This window comes from Anabas testudineus, chromosome 11, assembly GCF_900324465.2.
Source record: "Anabas testudineus chromosome 11, fAnaTes1.2, whole genome shotgun sequence".
NCBI classification, from domain to species: Eukaryota; Metazoa; Chordata; class Actinopteri; order Anabantiformes; family Anabantidae; genus Anabas; species Anabas testudineus.
Genome location: NC_046620.1, coordinates 12,239,320 through 12,263,335, shown reverse-complemented (window position 1 = coordinate 12,263,335; position 24,016 = coordinate 12,239,320). Strand labels below are relative to the sequence as shown.

At 40.9% G+C, this 24,016-nt stretch overlaps 1 protein-coding gene across 4 annotated transcripts; it reads right to left on the bottom strand.

Moving 5' to 3' along the window:
* Positions 1-1,024: 1,024 nt before the first annotated feature.
* On the bottom strand, positions 1,025-22,720 carry pum1 (pumilio RNA-binding family member 1). 4 transcript variants are annotated; one of them, XM_026347784.1, is made up of 23 exons: positions 22,593-22,720; positions 19,390-19,562; positions 15,733-15,855; positions 14,913-14,981; positions 13,741-13,843; positions 12,888-13,081; positions 12,380-12,552; positions 12,005-12,269; positions 11,802-11,895; positions 10,964-11,062; positions 10,658-10,800; positions 10,238-10,376; positions 9,888-10,022; positions 9,257-9,556; positions 8,834-9,076; positions 7,392-7,662; positions 6,548-6,677; positions 6,222-6,356; positions 5,322-5,459; positions 4,544-4,669; positions 4,213-4,334; positions 3,845-4,037; positions 1,025-2,605 (listed from the first exon to the last, which is right to left on the bottom strand). In XM_026347784.1, the coding sequence occupies exons 2-23, from the start codon at positions 19,549-19,551 to the stop codon at positions 2,474-2,476; spliced, it is 3,489 nt and encodes a 1,162-aa protein (XP_026203569.1). In that variant the 5' UTR covers positions 19,552-19,562; positions 22,593-22,720; the 3' UTR covers positions 1,025-2,473. The 4 variants fall into 4 exon arrangements, with proteins under 4 accessions (XP_026203569.1, XP_026203568.1, XP_026203566.1 ...); XM_026347781.1 differs by having other exon boundaries at positions 2,474-2,605; positions 13,741-13,846; XM_026347782.1 differs by having other exon boundaries at positions 2,474-2,605; positions 13,741-13,846; positions 19,390-19,582; positions 22,593-22,696.
* Positions 22,721-24,016: the final 1,296 nt, after the last annotated feature.

Sequence of the window (24,016 nt, the reverse complement as noted above, 5' to 3'; positions counted from 1 at the left end):
TCATTCTGTGAAATAAACAACACTAGTAATCAAATTACTACCACCCCTCTACTACGCGGTACCTGTGGCCCCCTGTGGGTCAGGGCCCAGGGGTGGTTGCCTCACATGTGTAACTAACCTACTGATGCCGTACAGGTGGTTTTAAAACACTGCACGCCTGCGTCTTGAGGTTTGATCTGCTTTAAGAAATCAAAGCCATGGGATTTGTGCCACCATCACACACACACTTGTTTTTGAAACTTGTCGTTTCCACTCACGCCCAGCACGCTCCAAACAAAAGCTACACAGGTACAGATTTATTTAGTCCTCCACTGCAGTGTTGACACCTGTTCGACACCACAGTGCAGCCTGATAATCTCTTGCTAAATCCTTGGGCTCATTACGCACGTTATTCTCAGTGTATTAGGCTGTTGTGTGGGTTTATTATTCATTTGTTTGCGCCTAGAAACACCAGTAGCGTCTCACTTCTGCGTGTTGTGGCAGCAGAACAGCTTTCACTAGAGCTCATCCAGTCATAAGCATATTAATAGTCAACTAGATACTGAAAGTAGGAATAGATTCTGGACTATTCATAACAAACTGTCATTACTGGAAGCACCCACAGCCACAACCAGACTTTTAGGCTGGCGTTAGTCAGGTACATGCCATGTTAAGGAGGTGGCCTAATTAATCAGTTACATTTTTGAGAAAATACATCAGGTCCCCGGTTCCCTCTGTGATTCATGCTGCATTGTATCTCTGCAGACACATTAATTCAGAAAACTGGCACAGAACTACGATGCTGACCCTGAGTCACTTAAAATAAGCCGGAGAAACGGGAGACTGTCTTCACGGTCCTTTCATCCTGTGTGTCAATGAAGCACACTTGAGACAGTTCAATTCTCAAAGATTTTTTTTTTTTTGTTCAGTTTGGTTTCAAAATAAAGATCACACAATTGTTTAGAGACAATCTACAACAGGAGTTACAAAAAATAGTTGCCCAGGCAATAAGCATACACAGGTTCTGTTAACTATACACATATGGTTACAGGTGTGCTCGTAGTAAATATACACAAGGCTGCTCCAAATGTACACCGCGCTTTGGCGGGCTGCCTCTCACCCAAAAGGACATGGACAGTATGATACAGCACTTACAGCACTAGAGAAAAAACACAAGAATCTCCTCTGTACAATCCATGAGTTTACCCCCTGAAAAACAGTCATGGGGTGTGGGTGGGGAGGGGGGGTTAAATCACTAAAAGTTATTTCTCCCATCCAACCAGCATTCCCATACACAACATATTTCATGGGGTAAAGCATTCCTATAAAAAGATCTTAAAAAAAAAAAAAAAAGAAAAAGGTCAAACAGGAAAAAACAAAACAAAAAAACAAAACAAACATGAAGCAGAAGACACCATTAAGTCTAACAGAACATGTCCAATTGAGAGTCTAGGGGAAAATCGACTTAAGTTAAGCAGTGACAAGATAAAGATAAAACCAAGCGTGGCGAATCTTTGTACAAGTACTACGCTGTATAGAAAGGGCTTTTCAAAACAAAAATTTGATATTACAATTTACAATATACAACAACTCATATGTCACAACCAAGGAGGTGAGAATATACACTGAAATGCACAGGTTTTTTTTTTTCTAAGATTTTTTTTTTCCAGAGAGCTTTTTTTTTTTTTTTTTTTTTTTTTAACTTTTCTTCTCATACCAAAAAGGGTGGTAAAGCACTTTTACATTACAAGGGTTTACAAATGTACAATTATACAGTCAGAAGTATGTGGTCACTACTAGGATACATTATAGATACAGATTCAACATCAAAAACCAGAAAAACTACAAAGTTTTATATATATATTTATATATATATGCAAAGGTCTACACCAAGTATACACGTTATATTTATAGAAGCAAGACCAGAAAAGGAATCTCCCATGCTAAATGATCTGTCTGCTGGTTAACTGATGGCGTGTGTGTGTGTGTATTCGTCTATGATTCTGTGACGTCAGACAAATTAAATACTCGTTCCATCTCATAGTGGTAAATATCTAGGATGGGAAGAGGAGGGGACACTAGGATTGTGTGTGCAGCAGTAGCAAAAAGTGAAATGTCTTGAGTTTTATCAGAAATTAAGAGGGAAAAAAAAAGAAAGAAAAAAAAAAAGAGGGTGCAGTGGAGCGATTGGTGGAACAGGTCTCACTTCTCTCCACTTGCACCCCCTCCTTCCCTCTCCCCTGGTTCAACAGGCCTTGCCCCAGGTGGGGGAGGTGCAACAAAACCTGACAAAAACTAAGGCTGACAGGTTATCATGGAAACGGGTACGAGGGCTACTCAACATCCGTTGGCATGATGCCTCCCGAAGGGCCTGGCAGTAAGAAAGGGTCGGGGCTGGTAGACATGACAGCATTAGGAAGAGTTGAAGGAGGAGTGGTACATCAGGTGGTACACATTATTCCAGGGTGCAGGGGGTTGATGGGGGAGCATCTGTTTACATGATGCCATTAGGAGGACCGCAGAGAGGACCCAGGTCAACACCGTTCTTCATGTAGTACTTCTCCAGCTTGGCCAGGATGTGTTTTCCATAAGTGTACTTCCTCAAGGTGGAAATATGTGGCCGGATCTGTCAAAGCAGGAACACAGGTGGTTACACATTACCACGACAACAGCCCCTGTGTCGTCGTCTGAGACCCACTGACACCAGTGACCTGAACACCAGCGATGTTTAGAGTGAAAGGTTTTATGTTGAAGATTGAACACAGTTATTATTAAAGGCATTATCTAAACAGAAATTATTAAACATCTGTCAGTGTGCTTGTAAGTAAACTTTGTTTCATTTCATAATTATCTACACTGACTTCCAAAAGTATTCACACACATGCGTTTACTCTGCTGTGAATATATAAAGTTCCCATAATTCATGGAGCATGTGAGCACATGAACGAAGCCATCAAGTCCACGGGAACTCTGTGGGCGTCCACATTACATTTTTGTGGTTAGGGACTAATCCAGGAAACGATATCAAACCGTTTGTAAAGCTCTGAGTATTTACAGGCGCACAGTGGCCACAAAATGTGGAACTATCAGGACTCTTCCTAATGTTGGCCGAACAGTCACTAACAGAGCTTCACAAGTCATCTGCAAACATCTCAGTAGCACTCCATCAATCAGGCCTTTGAATTGCTGGACAGAAGCTGCATCAAGTAGCATATATAGCTTACGGAGTCTGACTAATGGCATTGAGATCACTCAGAGAACATGAGGAGAAAGAATCTCTGTTCTGACCCAACAAAAAATTAAACTCTTTGGTCCAAAGTCCAAACAGACTTAAGGTAATTTAAAGCTGCAACTGCTGCAAAAGGGGATTCACCAAAATACTACTACTACTACTACTACTACTACTACTACTACTACTACTACTACTACTACATAATAATAATAATAATGTGTAAAAAAAAGTATTTTCATTTAAAACTAAATCTACAAAAAGTGAAAGTGAAAGTACTTTCTGAGGCCATTTTATGTCAGTTTTGTTTGTGAAACAAACATATTTAAGAAATCCCGAGTTTGGACGGTAAATTTTATAAGTATAAATGTAATAACCTGGATTACTATTTAATAAAAAAAAGTGATATTTAACCTGTAATATGTTTGTGAAACAATGATGGACTTTACACTTAAAAAGCTACAATCACATGTTCATCACCAGTGTTGAACTTACATACCTCCATAATAACAATAACAATAACAATAATAACAATAACAATAATAATAATGTCATATCAGTCTAGTGCAGGATCTGTGATCAAACCACCAGTCCATAAACAATGCAATTAAAATTATGCTATTTCCTTCCTCCTACCTTGTGCATTACGATCTTGCGCTGGGTGGGCTCAGCCACGTCAATCATCTTCTGCACCACATAGTTGGCGTACTGGTCCTTCATCATGGTGTATAAGGCACTGTGGGGGCCCTCAGTCAGACTGCACACTTCGTCAATGAGTACCGCCCGTTCTGCCCGTGATGCATGGGTCACACACTTCTCCACCACATTACTACAAACAGGAAGAGGGGGGTGAGTGCAAAGGTGAGTTTAAAAAGAGAAAGAATAAAAATCAAATCTATCATCAATCTAATCATAAGAAGCTGTAGAGGAATAAAACAACCTTTTCCAAAGAAGAAACTTAAGACTGAAACCTTGTGTGCATGTTTGTCTGTATTGGGTTTTACCTGGCAAACTTGTGCTGGCTGAGTCCCAGTACATTGCCTCTGATCTCAGCCACTATCTTGCTCTTATCCTCAGCTCGGCCATGTTCCAAAACGTGCTGGATCACATAGTTGCCATACTGGTCCTGAATAAAACAAAACACACACACATTAACTAAAACGTGAGGAGGACAGCTGGTGCCTGTGACATCACACCAAACAATGCGCCAACTTCAAAAATCTGGAGGCTCTGAGAAGAGCTTTATATAAGCCAACTTGAGATGTCATTGTGCTGAAAAACTTAACTGGCAGAAATAAAGCAACAGCAGTGAGTGCTAGTTTGTGTGTGTGTTACCTGCACTAGCTGCTCTGTGTGTTGATGGAGCTCCTCTAGTATAGGCAGTGTCTGTTCAGGAAGGCAGTGTTCGAGAATGCGCTGGATGACTCGGCAACCATAGGGGTGAGTGGAGAGGGCAAATACCTAAAAGACATGTAATTATACACTGTTAGTTACACACCAAGCAGACCTGAAGCTTAAACATGACAATGTCATTTTGCTCCAGCGGCTTTTAATTAAGCTGCATAGATTCCCTTGGATTACATTACTTAACTATAAGAGGCATACTTCCACACACCCAACCCACCTCTGCAGGGGAAGGTCAATGCAAATTCGTGACAAGCTTTCAGCTACAAACAAATCTTAGCCACCGAGTAGAAAACAGTTAGACAAAATAGTTACACAACATGCAAATGTCAGAAAAGCAAGAGAAACACATCTGTGAGATTTACTGTTGAACCATCCTCAGTGAAATTAAGTGACTGAGGTATTTTATTTGTACTTTACAGGCATATGCATGCACACACAAATTCTTCCTTTTAACACTTTATGCTAATGTAACATTTAGCTGGTGGATAGAAGATGGCTGTTGCCACTGGGCTGAGGTTTCTGTTGCCATGGCAACATACCCTGTCCCTGCAAAGGACTGAGTACATGTGTCTGTGTACTCTGGTGGTGACAATATGCTTGGTGCCTCCAGACAGCGACACTGTGCATGTGGATGTAAGTCAAGCATGGGCAGGCTTCAGTGGCTGAATGTGGAAATAATGTGCAGGCGCTCACAGAAGCGACCCACCTGTCCCTTAAAGGCGTCGATGATGAAGTGCAGCGCATGAGGCTGGACACACTCGATACACTTTTGCACCACGTGGTTACCATTCTGGTCCTTCACACACTTTAACACATGGCCGTCGAGCTCCCTCACCATCTCACTCTGCAGGGAGGAGAAGAATGAGGAGAGGAGGAGAGGAGAAGCGGAGGAGGAGGGGAGTAGAGCAAGAGGGAGGCAGAATGTGGAGAGGGACATGTAATTGTGAGAAATCAAATATTGCCTGAAAGCATTTCCCAAACTCGCCATTTTTCACAGTGTCTCACAACTCAACAAATAACAGTGAGGTTTGAACAGCTGCCCTGGAGAAATCTACTCAGGTCCATTAAGGAGAGATGGATACCTTTCTCCCTGTCTCACATACACACCACACTCACAGCCTGCCTTCTCCCCAAAATCAATGAATTTAAGCAAAATCATTCCCAGTTGATACTGAGCCATATTTATCTTGACACCTGCAGTTCAACATTTGCATATAAACTGTGGCATCATTAGCCTCATTCATCACTGATGATAGAGTGCCTGCAAGCATCCTGCTGTTACATGTGGCAGCTCTGACATAAAACCCATAATGTAGATGAAATAAATGCCATTTCAGCGTGAGGAACACTGCTCTTTATTGATGCAGCATTCTGCTACATAAGCACAAATTAGTGACCCATAAGCAATGCAGTCTCATTCACATGTGAATTATGAGCATTTAGATACACTTTGAATCTGTGAGAATGGGATATTTCACCACTTCATTCTACCAGTAAAGACCAAATCACAGCAGGGTTATGGCAGGATACGCTTAATTAAGGTAATTTCAGTACAAAGGTACAGCCTGCTTCCCTAGTTTGCATACTCAGTCAGTAGGGTACTTACAATGACCTGCTGATCTGAGGGGATGAACTCGAGAGCTTTTTGAATGACCCTGCAGCCGTACATCTGCAGGGCCAGAGACAGCACATGACCTCGAATCCTCTCTGCCAGAGCCAGCTTCTGGTCCAGGCTGCCAAACTAATAACAAACACACAGAATAAGCCTCTTTATCCTCTAATCCATTTTATAGTACATGATACAATTCCAAACATGGAATAGATCTAAACAGGTCTCAAATATAAAGAGAATTAAAAACAAAAAATGCATGTGGATTTTTATCATGAATTCAATCTTGGTGACTCAAATGAGCACACACTTCTCATACACACCTCAAAGAACTTCTGGATGACGTAATTTCCAAAGACATCCACCATGAGCTGGTAGGCAGCTTGTAGTATCTCACTGAAGACAAGTTGGCGTTCCGCTGAACTGGCTCTCTCCAATTTTAACTGGATAAACCTTTAGGACAGACAGGTTAAGCACTGCATTAATCACTGTTATACTCTATATTGAATTCTTTAGATGTCTTTTGTACTCAATTCGTTGTTCTTTATTTTTGTAAGGACGTATACAGACTGCTCTCCTACAATCCACTTTGCATACGAAGGTGATTTACAAGGTTTGGATGAACGTGAAGACAAACACATCAGAGAATGACAGAGCAATAAAGTGAGACAGACGCACAAAAGCAGACAGAGAAAGAGAGAGCTGCTCCTATATCTTTAACCCAAGGGAATAGTCAGACAAAAGGAGACGAAATTCAGTGAAGAAGAAAAAAAACCAACAAAGAAGGAGTTGAGGGAACCAAGAAGCCTGTGAGGTGAAGTAATGGATGCCAGGCAAAAAGCAGATAAAAGGACAGTAACGTTGAGGAAAGAAAATGTCTGGAATGTGCAGACCAGTCGTCATAGTGTATTAATAGATCATTTCAGTGGAAATGTTTGAGGTACCTCTGGTTCAACCCCGACAGAGCGAGAAACGGGAAGAAACAGCGTCTCTGGACTATATCAATGTGAGACAGTAATAGTGACAACATCTTTCCAGGGTTGCACAATCAGAGAAATTCTGCTCCATTGGTGTGTACTGATGTCTTCTTTTGTAAGTGGATTTTGATTTGTTGATTGTTTTAAGTCCAGTGTATTTAAAATTGAGGTAATATTTGCTCATCTGTACCTGCTGCCATGCTGGTCCTGGCTGAACTCCATGATATGGCCAGCAATGTCTCTGAGCTGCAGGTTGGGGTAGCGGTTGTTCCTGAAGTCCTCCAGCAGGCGGCTCCGGCCTGACGGCATCACATCCGACATACCGTACCTTAGCCGTGATGACGGGAACAGCTGGCTGCTGGGTGAGAAGAGAGAGGAGCCTGAGCTGGCGGCGCTGCGGTACTTGGCCTCTGCTCCTGGGGCGGCAGAAATGAAACGCCCACTGCCATTGGTCAGACCTCCTGTGAAATCAGAAATAACAGACACTTGTTACAAAGTGAAATAATTACCAGTAATCTTAAATTTGCTTATTTAGTTGGAGTGGATGCATGCAAATTTTGAAAAGCACATTAACTTTTATATCTCTGACCCACTGCATTGAACAGCCGATGCAATGGTTACTTATATAGGTTGACATCCATTACTTTTAAACTGATGGCACAGCAGGATTAAAATACAATTTCATGAAAAAGAACGTTATAGCTCGGCAGCTCAGAAACACAACTCTGGATGTCAGCAATGCCTAAAACTATTAGCAGCCTTTTGTGAAAAACGTTACATATCCTGTTAAAAACCGTATCTGTTTAAACACAGATCAATACCTCACCCTATTCTCAGATACAGAAGTATCTGTACCACAGGGTAATTAACTGCATCTCTTAAGTTTTGTTGCTGGTAGAAAAACAGCATAAAAAAAAAATCATAGTATATATTAATGTGCCAGCCAAACAGACTAGGTAATTTACCACAGTCATTACAAAGCCACAACTCTCTTCTGTCAGTTTGATTAGTTTTCATCACACTGGAGTCAAGTGTTTGCATTACACTTCACTCTGCAATGTGTGAATTATAAAAAACACAGTGTAAACAACAAAAGTCTAAGTTGAAAATTAAACCCTCAAAACCTGCTGTCTTATAAATCTGTCGCATTCTCATTTTTTGGTTTGGACAAATCTCGTTGACTGCTTTAGTAGTTTATTTTGAGCGAGACTGGACACATTCACATGTCTTACATGTTAATGTTGCACTACATAACGAACAATAATATAAATCTGGATACAATGTATTTTTGCATTATAAAATTACATGAGAGCAGGAATATTCTGTTAAAATTCAGTACAGGTTTGTGCCCTGAATATGATTAAACCTGTATTAAGCATCAATAAACTAATCTTATGCAACAGTCATATTGTGCAGTAGGTGTGACATCTGCAACAAGGAAATTTTAGAAATTACTTGACAAGTCAATTTGTTACTGAGGCATGTAAACAGTCTCATTTACCCTTAACAAAAAAAAAAAAACAGTTTAGACCAAGCTAATAATTTAAAAAGGTTTTCAAGGTGGAATTCATAGAGACATAAAAAAAACCCTCAATATAGCTGTTAAACCTTAGAAGAAGGGAGGACACTTACCGAGGTTGAGGTTGGATGAAGAGCTGTGATTGGACAGGGAAGGTGGGGGTGTGAGGGAATGGGAAGGCCCCTGGTTAGGTAGGGGCATGCCTACAGGTCCAGGGGAAGGACTGAAGCCCAGGGTGCCGTTATAGAAGCCTCCGTGGCCAATCGGGGTGAGGCTGGAGGGCGTGCGTTTGTACAGCTCATTGTTGCCCGTCAGGGAATCCCGCCTGGAACCACTGCCGCCACTTGAGTTGGCCACTAGAGGGAGACAAAGATCAAAATTAAAATCATGTTTCTGCAGGAATTATAAAATATGGTTTTTTGTTTGTTTAATAACAGCAACATTTTAATGCAAGTCACTTTTAAACAGCTAAGAACAAAAAATGTCACTGGACCAAAGTCTCAAGCAGCAGACTGTGTGAAAGGATGTATTCCTACCTGCAGTGCCAAAGCCTCCCAGTGTGGCCCCCAGAGTAGCACCGAGGGAGGAGGAGGCAGGCTGGCTAAAGCCTAATGAAGCAGATCCTGGTCCAGGCTGAGCGGAGCCTTGTGAGAAAAGAGAGGAGCTCTGAGAGGAGGAGCTCAGGGAGGAGGATCCATAAAAGGAGCTCCCTCCTAAAGCACCACCAGGGCCACCCTGCTGTTGTGGCTGCTGAGAAGTCATGGCACGAAACGGCCCGTTGGCCCCACTGCCAAGACCACCGTTGGCACCACCTGCAGAGGCTGCTGCTGCTGCGACTGGAGGAGAGACAGCAGGCGGGGAAGAGAGCACAGAGAGAGGAAATCAACATTTTTACATCACTATTTCACATTAATAGAAATACTGTTGTAACTTCCATTGGTAGAATGGATAACACAGTCTTGGGAACTCCTTGTAATAAAGCTAGACTTGAAGGTACAGCCACACAATCCCTTAATTGCATGTTCTGGCTGAATGGGACATTCAGAACATGTTTTCAAAGACCACAATATATAATCCTTGGTTTGTGTGCACAATACTCAATCTTTGTCCTGTTGCGTACAGTGGAAAAACAAAAGCAGCTCAGACTTCTGTACATTAATGTGTTACCTGCTTGTGCTGCAGAAGGAGATATGATGACAGAGGCAGGGGCCATGAGGCGCACAGGGCCACTCCTAGCTCCAGTGTTGACCACCAGGGCCCCAGTCTGATCATAATAGGCTGCAGGAGCTAGAACTGGGTACCCTGGGAAAGAAAAAGCAACAAACATTCAGAGAGTATAGACAACAACATGCAGTGTTTCCTGTAGTCCATTGTGTAGACACGGGGACTGTGTGTTATTTCAGTAATTTCACCAGTTTTTATAGGCAGCAGTGCGGCAATAACACATGTAATTGGGTTTGTTGGGAGTTTTGCCAGAGTAATAAAACCAGTTTGTAGTATCAAAGTATCGTACTCACCAGGGACTCCTGCTGCTAACCCCTGCCCAAAAGCGAGGGCTGAGTTGACTGCTGCTGCTGCAACCAGCTGGTCATTCTGCTGACCCTGCTGACTTTGGCTGGGGGTCAGAGGTCGCTGGCTGCCCCCAGCACGCATTACCTTTAAAAGTAAGAAAAACAAGAGGTATTTAAATTGTCATCATTAATTTATATCCAAAAAAGTACAAAGAGGGTAATCATAAAATTTTTGACAGTCACATTTACTAACCAGAATGAGAGGGCAAACACTCCTAATACCAGTATTCTGATTGGTTCATAAATAACAAAAGGTCATCTGTCAAGCACTAAGAGTGGATGCACATTTCAACTGGAGAGTGTGAAAGAAACATCTTGGGCCAGTGGCAATCAGCATGCCAGCTTTATGGCAAGCAGCCCACTGACCTGCTGTTGGTTCTGCTGGCCCTGGCCTGCCGCCTGCTGATTAGCCGAGCTGTTGGCTGCAGCAGCTTGCTGCTGGAAAAGGTTGGCAGGGTAGACCCCCCAGGGAGTGACACCGTAGTACTGGGGAGGCATCACTGCTGGACCTAAATGCAAACAAATAAATAACTGATTAGATTGAGACAACTGTACCTGTGTTTATGCATCTCCTTAACTATGGAAAATTAATTAACATGCGCGTTTTTAAATGGTTCCAACAGCCACTTAGCAGAATCTAAAGGGCGGACAAGGTCCATATCAAAATCTTACCGAGTGTCGCTGCTGCTGCGAGTCCGGCTGCGTAAGGATCTGTCCCTGGTGGAGCAGCACTAATTATATAAGGATTGGGCACAAATGCTGGGGCCAGACCTGACAACAAATGGAAGGAAAAGGTGAACAAATGCCAGAAGGTTTTACATATCACATGGGGTAAATTCATAAAATCCACTATCAAATATATAATGAAGACTGTAGATAATACAATAAGTACTTCTAGATGTACAAGGTCGGTGCTGAAATGGCTTTTAGGCACTATAAGTTTGTTGACCATTACTTGCCTTTGAGCAAGATAGAAGTGCACCCTATATTAATTATACCACAGAACGCAAAAACATGTGGTTGTTTGTGCATTATTTTTGAGACCTGTATTGACCAAACACATACAACACCTGCAAATCTAAAATGTTTATAGGACTTTTTTTTTTTATTATTCCAAATTGTTTTAGATGCAATTGCACTTTCCATTCAGTTGTAAAACTACATAGTGGCATAGTTGCAGTTATCCATCCGATTGCCATCATTACCAAATTAGTAATAATAATATTGTAGAACAATAGAGAGTTTAAAATAGAGTTTTGTTCGTAAAGCTACTCAATATGTGCCAGACCCTTCAATACATCACACCAAGTACAGAAACCATGCCTGGTACAGTCACTGAATTTCAAAGTGTAATTACATTTGAAGAGCAGCCTGATGGTGAGAAAATAATGAAACGTAACATGCATGTCAAATAACAAATGATAACAAACCAAACAAATGTTCACATTCAGTTTTCCCGCTCATTTATGCCTCTGCACGTATTTCCACATGCATATACACACACTCTTACCAATGTGAGGCTGCTGTGCTGCTGCCAAGGCGTACTGCTGTTGCTGGGCCGCTGTTAACTGCTGCACTGCGAGGGCGTTGTTTCTCTGAAACAGCTGCACAGAGGAAGACAAAAGGCACGTTACATTAAGTAACTTGGAAAAGTTTCTCTGACAGATAATGAAGTAAAGAGAAGTGTTTAATACTTCTATCTCTGAGTCATACCTGCTGCTGGTTAGTGTAATCAAACAGACCCACAGTGGGTGCAGAGTCCATGGGCATCTGGGAGTTATAATCAAACTGAAGTGGCTCCATCACTGACTCCATGGGGTCCATGGTGACGCCACCCTGTTCGACACCAGAAAAATCCTCAGGGGGCTTAGGGCCTCCACCACCACCAAGGGTTGTCAGGCCATCAGCCCCTACGCCTCCAGGACCTCCAAGCAGATCACCCTCGGGGCCAGGGGCTGGCATGTTTCCTGGAGGACGACTACAGAGGCGAGAAAGAAGAAGCTGAGTTATACTTATATCTGAAGGCTGAATAACAACATCAACATTTGTTTAACAAGCTGCAAGCATGAGTGTAAAACTGAGTCGTACCCATACTCTTTGACATCCACGTCGAGGCCATTTTGCACCGGCAGTCCATTAGGATTAATGACGTCGCTGATAACATCAGTTTCACCTTCTGTCAACTCTTTCAGTTTCTCTCCTTCAAATGTTGCCTTTGGCTTTTCCCTCTTCTCCTCCTCCACCTCACCATCCCTCTGCCCCTGTTATAAGAGGGAGACAAAATATAATTCATACAGTGGAAAAACTGAGCATACACAAAAGGTACAGAGTGAGGAGGACAGGCTGACGTGGACATAATACTGCAATCACTGGCTGACAAGGTACAAACAATGACAGGAGAATGGCAGATGTGGTGTGAAGTAGATGTTATCAAAGTTCTGAAGTGATCATGTCAAAAGTACTGATTGTTACGATGAAGGATACAGCAATGCAGAAAAGATTAAAAGGAAAGTAAATGTGTAATACAATACAGTACTGACTGAAATATTACTGACGCAGAGAGAGGAAAAAAAAGAGGTAGTACTCCAAAACTTACATAGGGTCCTTTCCGTAGGCAGGAATCCAGTTTGTCAGCTGGCGAGGAGGAGAGGACGTACTCCACCATGCTAACTCCCAACCCTCCACTCTCAGATCGCGGTGACATGACTGAGCCCACCCCAACTTCACCACCGCCATGGAAGCCTTGCCCTGGTCGACGGGACACCATGATTGGCTGCGATACCGAGTGATCTGCAACGAAAGAAACTCTTAAAAACATTCCTACATAAAAGGAAAACTACAGTTCAATTCAACAACTGAATTCACACATCTCCACCTATATTTAGAAAAATAGAACATTGTAAACTTTCTGACAGCTGTTTTGCTTTGGACTGTATCAGACCATGTACCTTGGTGTAACTAAAAGTAGCCACTGAGTGTATATTTGTGAGATGATTTCCTTATTTTAGTGCACATGGACTGCACAGTATGTTATTTTATAGCATGTCAAAAGTTTTAAGACAACATGACTGTCATGTACCACCGTCCAGTGAAATAAATATGCTGTCCAAAGGGGTTATATTATAGAAATAATCAGTGTAATATCAGAGTATCACTTTGCCCACAGCACTGACTGTGTACGCCATCATTTCTTGTCATCATGCATTTAGAAATAACTAGATTATGCTCCTATGTCAAACATGAAGCTCAAATCCATTCATCTAAGACCTCATGAGGGCAAGTTCACATTGAAATTTGCTCTTAATTATGAAAGGAATCTAAATATATATGATCCAACACCAGACGGTGACTGTTCCAGTGGTTTCTTAATGTGGTTTTGAAGTTTCCTGCATTCTTAACAGTCTGCTGTCTACCACAGTATCACACACGTAAGCAAGACAGTTAAATACCTGAGGCACCCCAAGCACTGTCCCTCCACTGGTCCAGGAAGATCCCTTTTGGTCCATCCTTACCAGAGTCATCTGTCTCCCAGAACTTCTTCCCAGTTAGCAGCTGCTGCAGAGACACAACAAAGAGGAGTAATTGGAGGGTGGGGGATCAAAAATATTACACTGAAATGCGTAATATATGGCAGAAATGTACCCGAATGCCACTAAATGGACATATGCCAGCACGTCTTTTACTATGGCAACTTTTTAGTGTCAAGCTCTCATTGATGCACATGTGACTGCACCCTAATCAAACAAATACAGGTCACTTTAAGTGAATCAAAAACAAAACAACACACTACTGTAATTTAATCAGTAGGAATCATAAAAATAAATATTTAAATGTATAATAATATAACGTTATTAACTTACTCTCAAAACTCATCTCTAACTATTATAATCAGCATCTTCTGGCAACAAGAAACAACTATGGGTTGTTATTTAAAATCCAAAATCTGTTTAGACTGATCAGCAGCTTAAAAAAAAATTAATAACATACAAATAAAATATAAATTAAAGAAGAATATTGAGTATATGTTATTGATTAATACAAATAGACCTAAATAAGGTTTAGTTTATTAGGCACACCATGCTAAAACTAATACAACATCCTGAAATAATTCATTCTGTTCCAGAGGCGTTGATTAACTTGTTAAATATCATTCAGGAGGCTGGAGTTCGTGGTGCTGCTGAACTGCTTTAGAGTAAGCAGCCTGTCCAACCAGTTTAAAATTAAAGTAGCTCTGCTCAATCTCTTCTCGTCATTCTCATTATTGTGGACAAACAATGCAAACACAGGTTAACTACTCCGTCTCTCAATCCTTTCACCAAGCAACCAATTCACTTATTTTCTTTATATTTCTTGTTATTCAAGTTTAACACACTGTCGGTAATCCATCATGTGTCTATTCAACTTGGTTAGCCAACTCAAGTAAATGTAGTGCATTTTAATGGGAAGTGTTGACGTACAGCACTTGAACTCATCATATCCATTAATTTTAAACATCATTACTGCACTGATAAGTCAAAAGTAAGAGAAGGCCAAATGCTTCATTACCCGTTAAGATATTTAAGCTAAACGTCACCTTTTTCTAGACAACACATGCCCCCGAGCAATAATACTGACGTCTCACCTCTCCCATGGCACGTCCCTCCAAAGCCAGAGCCTGAAAGTCATGGTTCAGTTCATCCATGGACCGCACCTACAGACAGAGCACGCAGTGAAAAATATGACAATGTGCTGTATAGTTAACCAGTCCATAAACACAAACTAAACTTTAATTACCTATGTTAAACAGTAATGACCTTGATTAATGATTTTCCCCAAACACTGAAGCATCCAAAACTAAAACTCTTAAAACCGGCACACTCTTTTTTTAACTGTGAAACTGAGAATGAAAACTATATCTGTTTTCACATATGAACTCCAGACACATGTAGCACACAACAGGAGATTGTCCACGTCAGACTCGTTCTCACTGGAGGAGTTTGGTCTTGGTGAGGGGTAGTCTCTAAGTAGAGTGTGCAGGAGGCATAATATGACACAAAGGTACACAGAGAAAAAAACTCTGTCCTGCAGATTAAAGCAGGGCTAGCTGCATGATTAGAAACAATGGTACGTATATAACACTCCTTTCCTAAAGGAAAGAAACAAATGCAGCAACAGAAACGTCTTTTATTCAGCAAATCAACTATAAGTGAGAGCCCACTCACTCATGCTTTACTAGTTTAGACAACAGGATTTGTGGACAGTACATTTAAATATTTCACTATCTATAGGGGAGGATTTTATGTTTACATAAGACAAATGTTTTAAGTAAAGTAAGAAGCAATGTTTCTGTGATCTTTCTATGAGCAAAGATATGATACATATGACATCTTATAACAACAGAACCAGTTCTGTAATAGCAATAGGTTAAGGTGCAACACTACTGTGCACACACAAACACACACCTGGCTGTCATGGATGTTGTCTCCAGTGGGCCAGCGATGTTTGCCGGGCTGCTCACCATGTTGCCGCTGGAAGAAATAGTCTACCATGGCATCATCCTGGGAACGTCCAGCTCCTGCCACACCCTTGGAGGCAAACACACACGCACATTATCCTGAAATTACTGGCAACAGAAACAAGCAGAGTGTACAACAGCAAGGTGACAGGTAGGTATAGGTTAGATTACTACATATTCACCTGCATTTAGAGTTGTTCATAAGATTTTTTTAAAAATGGAGGAAGGAAATACAACAAAACCCACAACAAAACAAAATTATTAACTTGACAAACACTCTGTGCTGCTATTAAAAAAGTTCAATCTTTAGTTCCATATTAGCACACGTGATGGTTAATAGTTCTTCAATATATCTATTAATAGAGTAATTCACCTGCTGGACATGAAAGGTTATTAGAATTAATCCAAACACCCTTTTCAACCTCCTTCCCACATATGAAAGGAGTTCAAATTTGTCATAAGGAGTTAATTCATCACAAAAAAAACATTGTATGTTATTTAGAACCACATCCTCTCAAGACTCGAAACACCCAAATAGAAGGCAGCATTTCTTTTTACTGGTGAAGCTCACACCGATTTCCTCTTACTCATTTTGAGGGTAAAAACAAAATTCCCCACAAGACACTGTCATTAAAGAACCAGTCAACATGTACTTGAAATGGCTGGGTCTATTCAATTTAACAGCAGCTGCACTAGCAAGAGGACAGAATGACTGGAAGCAGATTATTTGGTACAGTGTTGTAAAAAATTATTTACCTCCTTCCTGAAGTCTTCTGTTTTTCTATACATCTCAAACTAAATTTTATTTTACCAACAGCAAAAATAAACCAAGGTTTTAGATTATAATTATATGTATAGATAAGTTATCCACTTTTTGTTGTAGAACTGCTTTAATTGCCCCAGTATTAGAGAATAACCTTCCCACTTAAGGCCACAGAATTTCTCAACTTTTAAGATATCAGGACATAACAACCGTCTTCTCCACAACCCAGTCTGACTGACTGACGACAAGAATGTGACCAATGTTGCTGCTAGAGAGCAAAATTAACATTTCCTCCAATTATAGAAAGTTGCCCAGGCCCTTAAGTAGTAATGCATCCCCACAGCACCATGCTTGACTGTAGGTATGATGTGGTTTCATCAACAGTGTGTCAAGTCCTGTCTTCCCTACAGATTCACTTTGATTCATCTGTCTATCAAACATTCTTCCAAAAGATTTTAGGGTCTTCAAAGGCAAAACTGAGACAAGCCTTGAGGTTCTTGTGGGTTAGAAGTGTTTTTTGCCATTTTTGACCAGTGCCTTTCAAATAGATTTATCATGACCAAGACCTAAATAAAAGTGAGAGAGGCCTGAAGTTCCTTGGATGTTTTCCTTGGCTCTCACGTGTGTGAGTTATCACTGTGCTCTTGGGAGAATTTTGATGGGTTGGTCAAACAGAAAAAGTTTTCTGGACTTTCTTTTGATCCTGACATAATGTGCTGCTGGTTCAAATGTTTTAGCTAACTTGACTTTGCTACAAAAGTTTTTCTAAAGTGATTATGAGATAAATACATTTATTTAGTACTTTTTGGTGGCAAATCATTTTTAAACACAGGTCCGGTTGTTAGATAACTTATTTGCCTCAAATTAAATCAAAATTCAAAACTGCATTTAGTGTTTTTTCCAAGTTGTCTTTTTGTTCTGTGGAAGACTGGTGAAAGTGTCCCAACTGTCAATGTTTGACCCAGAGTAACACAGAGAGAGACAAGAGGCCCACTGAACAGTGAGGCCGAGATCAAGACACGTTATGGAAGAGTGACAGTGAGACGAGATACTCGCTCCAACTATGCCCAGTTGACATCAGCTGAATGTCTGTGTGCTTTTTCATTGACATTTATTTTGCTCCTTTGTACACAGGCTCACATGATGGGGTCTGAGTGAGTTATGGTCGCAGATACAACTTTCCCCATGAGTGTGCTACGTTATGTATCAACATCAGCTATGCTTTATTAAAGAAGGCTAAAAATGACAGTGGCATAACTTTCTAGTATTATGGACATCTGTTAATATGTCGTATGTATATATAAACCTACTTTGACAAAAGTTTTCAGATAAAGAGTTACTTCACCCAAGTTTGGCAATATAGTAGATGTCAAGATCTGCGTTTTTCAGCACAGCCTACCACACCACTTCTTGTACTTCTTTCCTGCAGAAGCATTAGTCATCGAACTAGTGCTGCCAGAGCGGACAGCGGTAGCTTATGAAGCTACAGCTGTAGCTGAGGAGAAAAGTTTACAGAAGGGAAAATTGCTACGTCTACTAGAACCAATGTGACATATTATTAAGGTCACATCAAAAATGAGGCATTACACACTAGGGTTTCAGACAAAGCAAGCACATTTTAAAAAAAAAAACTAAACAAAAGAACAACAACAACAACAACAAAACAACAAACACTGGCTGTTTTCACACTTGCGTACACAGGGCAAGCCCAATGTGTACTAGTAAAAAGTATCTGACGGGCACTCCAAATAGAAATATATAATATTTATAATTTGGTATTTTGTTTTTATAGAGAATAATAATCAAATTACCAAAAAAAAAAAGTCCGCATTTCTTAACTACAATGTCATGTGTAGCTTATTTCCAATCATGTCAAAAACTCACAATTAGCGCCACCAGTCACCGTTTCAGCAACACTCTCTTGGACAATGAAAACAAGACATACCAGTATTTTTTAAGACTGCACCAGCAAAACACTTGCAAGAATAATACAAAAAAACTGCCCCATGTACAAGTGTGTCGTCATTAGGAATGATTTTAAAAATGCTTTCACATATAGCTACACATACACCGTCAGTAAAAGAAGCTTCAACTAAAGGCTAACTGATACTATGATGATGTATATTTTTATTTCCTCCGAATTACATGAAGGTCTGAGAGAATTGAGAGGAATGGACGGCAGCATACAGACCAAACATCTGTCTTCTTGCATGCTGTCCATACCACTGAAAATACATGTGACAAATGAACTAGATACTTGCTTTACGCATTGAAGGTATGTGCTACTTATTTCAACATCTTTGACCCTGTCGTGTTCTAATGTTGCTGCTATTTTTTTGGAAACTGTAGTGATGCCAAACAGAGGGCCTAAATAAGGGCGAATGGAGAACCAGGCTGAACTAATTAGCATTGTTTAGATAGCTGGTAATCATGCTATAAAAGTTTTTTTTTTTTTTTTAGGAAAATTATATAAGGCTGTGGTTTTTAATAGATACATGACATTTACTACTCTTACCAACTGCAACAATGCAAGCATTATGTTCTTTTCTCTTTGCACAGATACATTTGTTTGCCAAGCAAAAGAACTGCGTACAGCATGCTGACATAAGGAATATTTCCTAAAAGCGAGGCAAATGCTCCCAGATCCAGGTAGACTACTGTGGTCGAGAGTTTGTGTGATGCATACTAATAAACATAAAAACAGTGAGATGACTTGCAAGCAAAGTCACCAACTTCTCTGTGTATGTGATTAGCATTATAATGACATAGCACTAGCCACATAGTTAACACATCTATCCATGAATTAATTAAATATGTAACGATGCAAGTGACGAATATTACCTGCTGGCTTGGGGGTGTGGCCTGAGGGGTCTGCCCAGTTGGAGGGGCATGTCCTCCGCTGCTCAGCACCACAGGCATGCTGGGAGATGTACTTCTATGGTGGGGGCTGAATGAATCCTGCCAGAGCACTGCTTTCCTCTTCAACACACACACACTGCTCATTCCACCACAGCCTGTCCAGAGAGAAATATATCTGTCAAATGCAAACAATGGCATACCAGGTGAATATATTGAACAAATTAAGCTTTTTGCTGTTTAACACAGAGAGCCTATGCTCAGTTGCCAGTTTATTACTCTGTTCTAAGAGATTAAGTCTCTGAATCCTACAATAGCACATGCATGGCAAACTTTTTCTCAAACAAACGTAAAGGCAAGGTTTTTGTACCAGCACTATGTCTTACAATGTACAAACTAATTAATAAATTAGATAATATAGCAATTACATTGCAAGGAAGAGGAACTATGATATATCCTACTGCTTTACTTCAACATAAAAACATGACAGCAGACCAAATATGGAATAAAACAACCTGCTCATCTAGTAATTTGTCTGTCATTTTAATATTTGAAATGGTTCATGGTCCAAGTTTAGGGTCAGTAGCGTTGTTCTATGAATCCTTCAGTATATCCATCCTACATGAACGGGACAGTAAACACAATGTAATCTGATGTAAATTAAGCAGATATCTCTCTGTCACCTTGAAATAGGAAAGAGCCTCCCACATTTAACAACTTCACGTCACACAAGAGATGCAAAACCATCTGAATATTATAGCATGAACTAAATTCCCAGTTTATTTAATACACCTAACGGAAACTGGTGCAGTCTAATGCAGTAAAACCATCATAAAAGGTTAAAAGGGTGTAATAAAGGCACGTAATAATTTATCAACACAGTTTATATTAGTGACAAGGATTATGTTAAACAGTAATAAAGGTTACATTTATTTTAAGAACTGAAATATTTATTTAGCCAGGTTTAGCTAATAAACCTAAAACTGTCTCACTACAGGTGATCACTGTACTAAGAGACCTCTTTTAGCTGAAAATGCACCTATTATTTTAACCAACTGCTGCAACGTCTAGTTTGAATGTACTGTGCATCTTCTGCCAGAGAGCTCTTCACATTAAGATAGGTCCAACGTTCTTGGGGCAAAATGGCAACCTGCCATTACAGCTACCTAATTGCTAATAATCAGAATAGAGTTGGCATCAAAGGTTACAGATATAAACAAATGCAGTGAGCCTTTCTATAGTGAGTATGACATATGGTAAGCTTCCCATTACTTCTGTTTTTGGCTACAAGCAAATTTACTGGTTTGAGACTCCAGTCAAATCAACCATAAAGACAAAAGGTCACTACACAGGAACCTTGTGATCTCCTTATTAACCATTCCAGAATAATAATGTATGAAAACTATATAACGCAGCTCACTTATTACCCATGTCTCACTAAAGATGTTCTACAAACAGAAATTTATCTATTACTACAACTAATTTGTGCACATTCATTTTACAGATTAGACACACCATGCTAAATCTAGTGCTGTCTATTCCAGCATCACTGAAGACAACCAATCATGAAGGCAAACCTTTCAAGATAGATGTTAATTAAACTTTACGGTCACTGTGGAGGCTGTGCTTTGTGGTGCTGCAAATATGAACTGTACTGTAATGAGAGTGTCTTTAATTTAAGATGCAAATATTAGAGATGACTCTCTCAAGAGTATTACAATGCAATAATAATAATAATATAAACTGTTACCTACAAAAAGACCATAAAGTTTTAAAAAGCCTGTTATTAGCTGCAACAATTTAAAAAAGATCATTTTATTAAGTCTGAATAACAGAGGTGACTGTCATTATTTGACAGAAATGGAGACTAACTGCTATTGCCATTATGCATGCAGTGAAACACCCAAGGTATAAACAGTTTATCTGACCCAATCTGGTTGGTGGTCGTGGTCAACATTTGGTTGTGGTCTTATTAATCAGGGGGATATAATTAGTATTTTACAGCCTCAACTTCTGCAGCATGCTCTAATCTCTGTTAAAATTACTAGCTTCACATTAGTGTCCCTAAAGGGCATGAGGAAATTACAAGTAGTTCTTCTTACACTCGGCCATATACAGTAATTACCTTTGCCAGAGTCTGCCTAACACAGGATCTTCAAAGCATGCTGCTTTCTCTCAAGTCTGTTGAAATCGCTGTGCAACACACCCCCTCCATTAAAACAAAAACCACGACCTGACTGACTGTACGGTGCTGAAAAATAAAAACAAACCAGCCTGCCAACGGATCATTCACACACGCACTCGTGTTTGTTTTTCCTCCTCCTCTATCCATTCAGCAACTAGGAAACATTAGCACCTTTCTCCTCTGCTACTGCTCGAAATCAGGTAGAGAAACACCCGGAAATCCACAACAGCGTGGCCATTCCCCAAAGCGAAGTGCACACGGCTTGTTGTGCTACAAGTTTAACTCAACACCCGGAAACGGGCACGGTGCTCCATAATCTAACAGGGTTAATCATTATTCGATATCGGGGATCAATTCACCGCATACCGGGCAGAGACAGGGGTGTGACAATACGAGCAGACAACCTGCAGCTACCAGGAGATAACATTAGGTGTCTCGACACAGACCAAACATTTCCCTCCTGGAAGACATGACACATCAAAACGAAAGCTATAAGGCATGTGTGAGCTTCGCGAAAAGGCTTGTGACATTTACCGGGGGGGGGGGTCGTTTAATAAATCCGTGCCCACACAGGCTAGGCTCGGATCTGTTATGGAGGGTCCACTGTCCGTGTCTTCCAACAATGACACGGCCTCCCGACACAAGCTCAGCCCGGGCGAACCGGTAGCCAAACATGGGCTCCACGCAACGTCTCCAACAGCGGCACCCGAACGACGTTATTCTGATATCAATAATCACCCGGTGGTGTCTACCTGTGTGTCCAGCCTGCAGCCCCACAGGTCCCCGTGACGCGGATGCTAACAAAGGCCCAAGAGCTGTCTGGAGCGGAAGACCGACACAACGGGAGGAAGGAGGCAGCCAACAGAAAGGGAGGCAGCCGCTTCAGTCTCGCAAAATACGCCCGTTGCAGCGTCCCCGGAGCATCCATATCAACAATACCGACACCGATGACTGAATTAATAATCTACCGTGCTTTCGCGACCAGAGAAGAGGTGATACTCACCGGCGGAGAGGGTGGATGGTCGCGGATTTCGGCCCCAGTTTCTCTCTGACACCCCAGGCTTTCACTCCGACAACATGGCGGCTCGACGGAGGAGCAGGCGAGAGCGCTGCATGACGGGAAGGGATGAGAGAGCGTGCGGTTCATTGCGCCAACCGGGAGGAGGGAGGAGGGAGGAGGGACATACCGGAGCGCTCCCTTTGTTATGTGTATGTGGACCGTCTGCACGGTGGGGCGTATTTAGACTAGACCTGTTGTGACCTCATTCACATATTTGTCAATGAAGGAACAGAAGCAGCCATTTGTTATGATTTCCTTATACATTGGTTGTGCAGCCGGGATAGGGTCACAATAAAATACACAATAAAAAAAAAAAAAAATACATTTAGTAAGCTGAGGTACAAATATTATAGTCAACACTGAAATGTCACCATATAATATCAAACAGTGAAAAAGCACGAGTTATATATAACGTGCAGGGATGCTTTAGTAGGAGGAGAGGTGTGCACAATGCACCGGGGTATCTGTGGTGTGTGCGTGTGCGTGTGCGTGTGCTGGACGCTTCGTTGCTCCGCCGGAATGTAAGTGCACGGTGTGAAGAGGGAGCGTGTGGCCCGAATAACAAAAACACCCCAGCGGGTTTGGGAAACGTGCCACTAGAGACCCCAAAGCTGCAGACTGGAGCCGGCGTGTGGATGACGTAATGCAGATACAGTAGGTCATTGCCACCCTTTAAGAAAATATATGGTCATCACATGGGGATGTTCAGAATAAGCTGCTGAACATACAGTCCAGACAAATGTAGTCATACAGCCCATTGTTTGTACAGCACACTTACAGAGGCCCTTTATAACAGTTGTAATTAAATATGTTGCACCTCGAACACAACTTCTGCTCACAGATATTTTCAATGTTAAAATAATATTAACATTGGGCTATATACAATTCAGACTTAGTTTTTTTTTTTTGTTTTTTGCTTTATTATGTTTTGCCACTGTGACTTTTTTTAACCAATGTTGGGCAAGTATCTTCAAAACTGTACTAATTCCAATTCATACACTCGGTCTACCTGTTCCTCCAGAGGTCCTCCAGATGACATCATACAAACACCTTCAGATGATGTCATCTGGAGGAGCAGAGAGACAACATTTGAAAGTAATAGAGCATTACTAATAATAACTCTTTATTACTGAAATTCAAACTACTAATATTACTGCAACATGTTACTAAGTAATGCATTACTGCCCAACACTTTATAACAAACTAAACTATTCTGTGTCATCTGTCTGAAAGAATACTGCATCATTACTGCAGAATTAAAGATAATGATGGCTGTTTTTATAATTATATATAATAGGCAAATAAGTCACTTACCGATTGCCACTGTGTATTTTTGTCACAGTGGATCTTTCTATGAATTATTTTGA

Bases quoted from the DNA above. Each gene is read 5' to 3' on its own strand.
- pum1 (XM_026347781.1), bottom strand. From the start codon at position 19,551: ATGAGCAGTGTGTGTGTGTTGAAGAGGAAAGCAGTGCTCTGGCAGGAT. The intron at 11,896-12,004 runs GTATGACTCAGA...TCCTCTGTGCAG, and splicing joins ATTACACTAACCAGCAGCAG to CTGTTTCAGAGAAACAACGC. The intron at 5,460-6,221 runs GTAAGTACCCTA...TCCTCCCTGCAG, and splicing joins CCTCAGATCAGCAGGTCATT to AGTGAGATGGTGAGGGAGCT.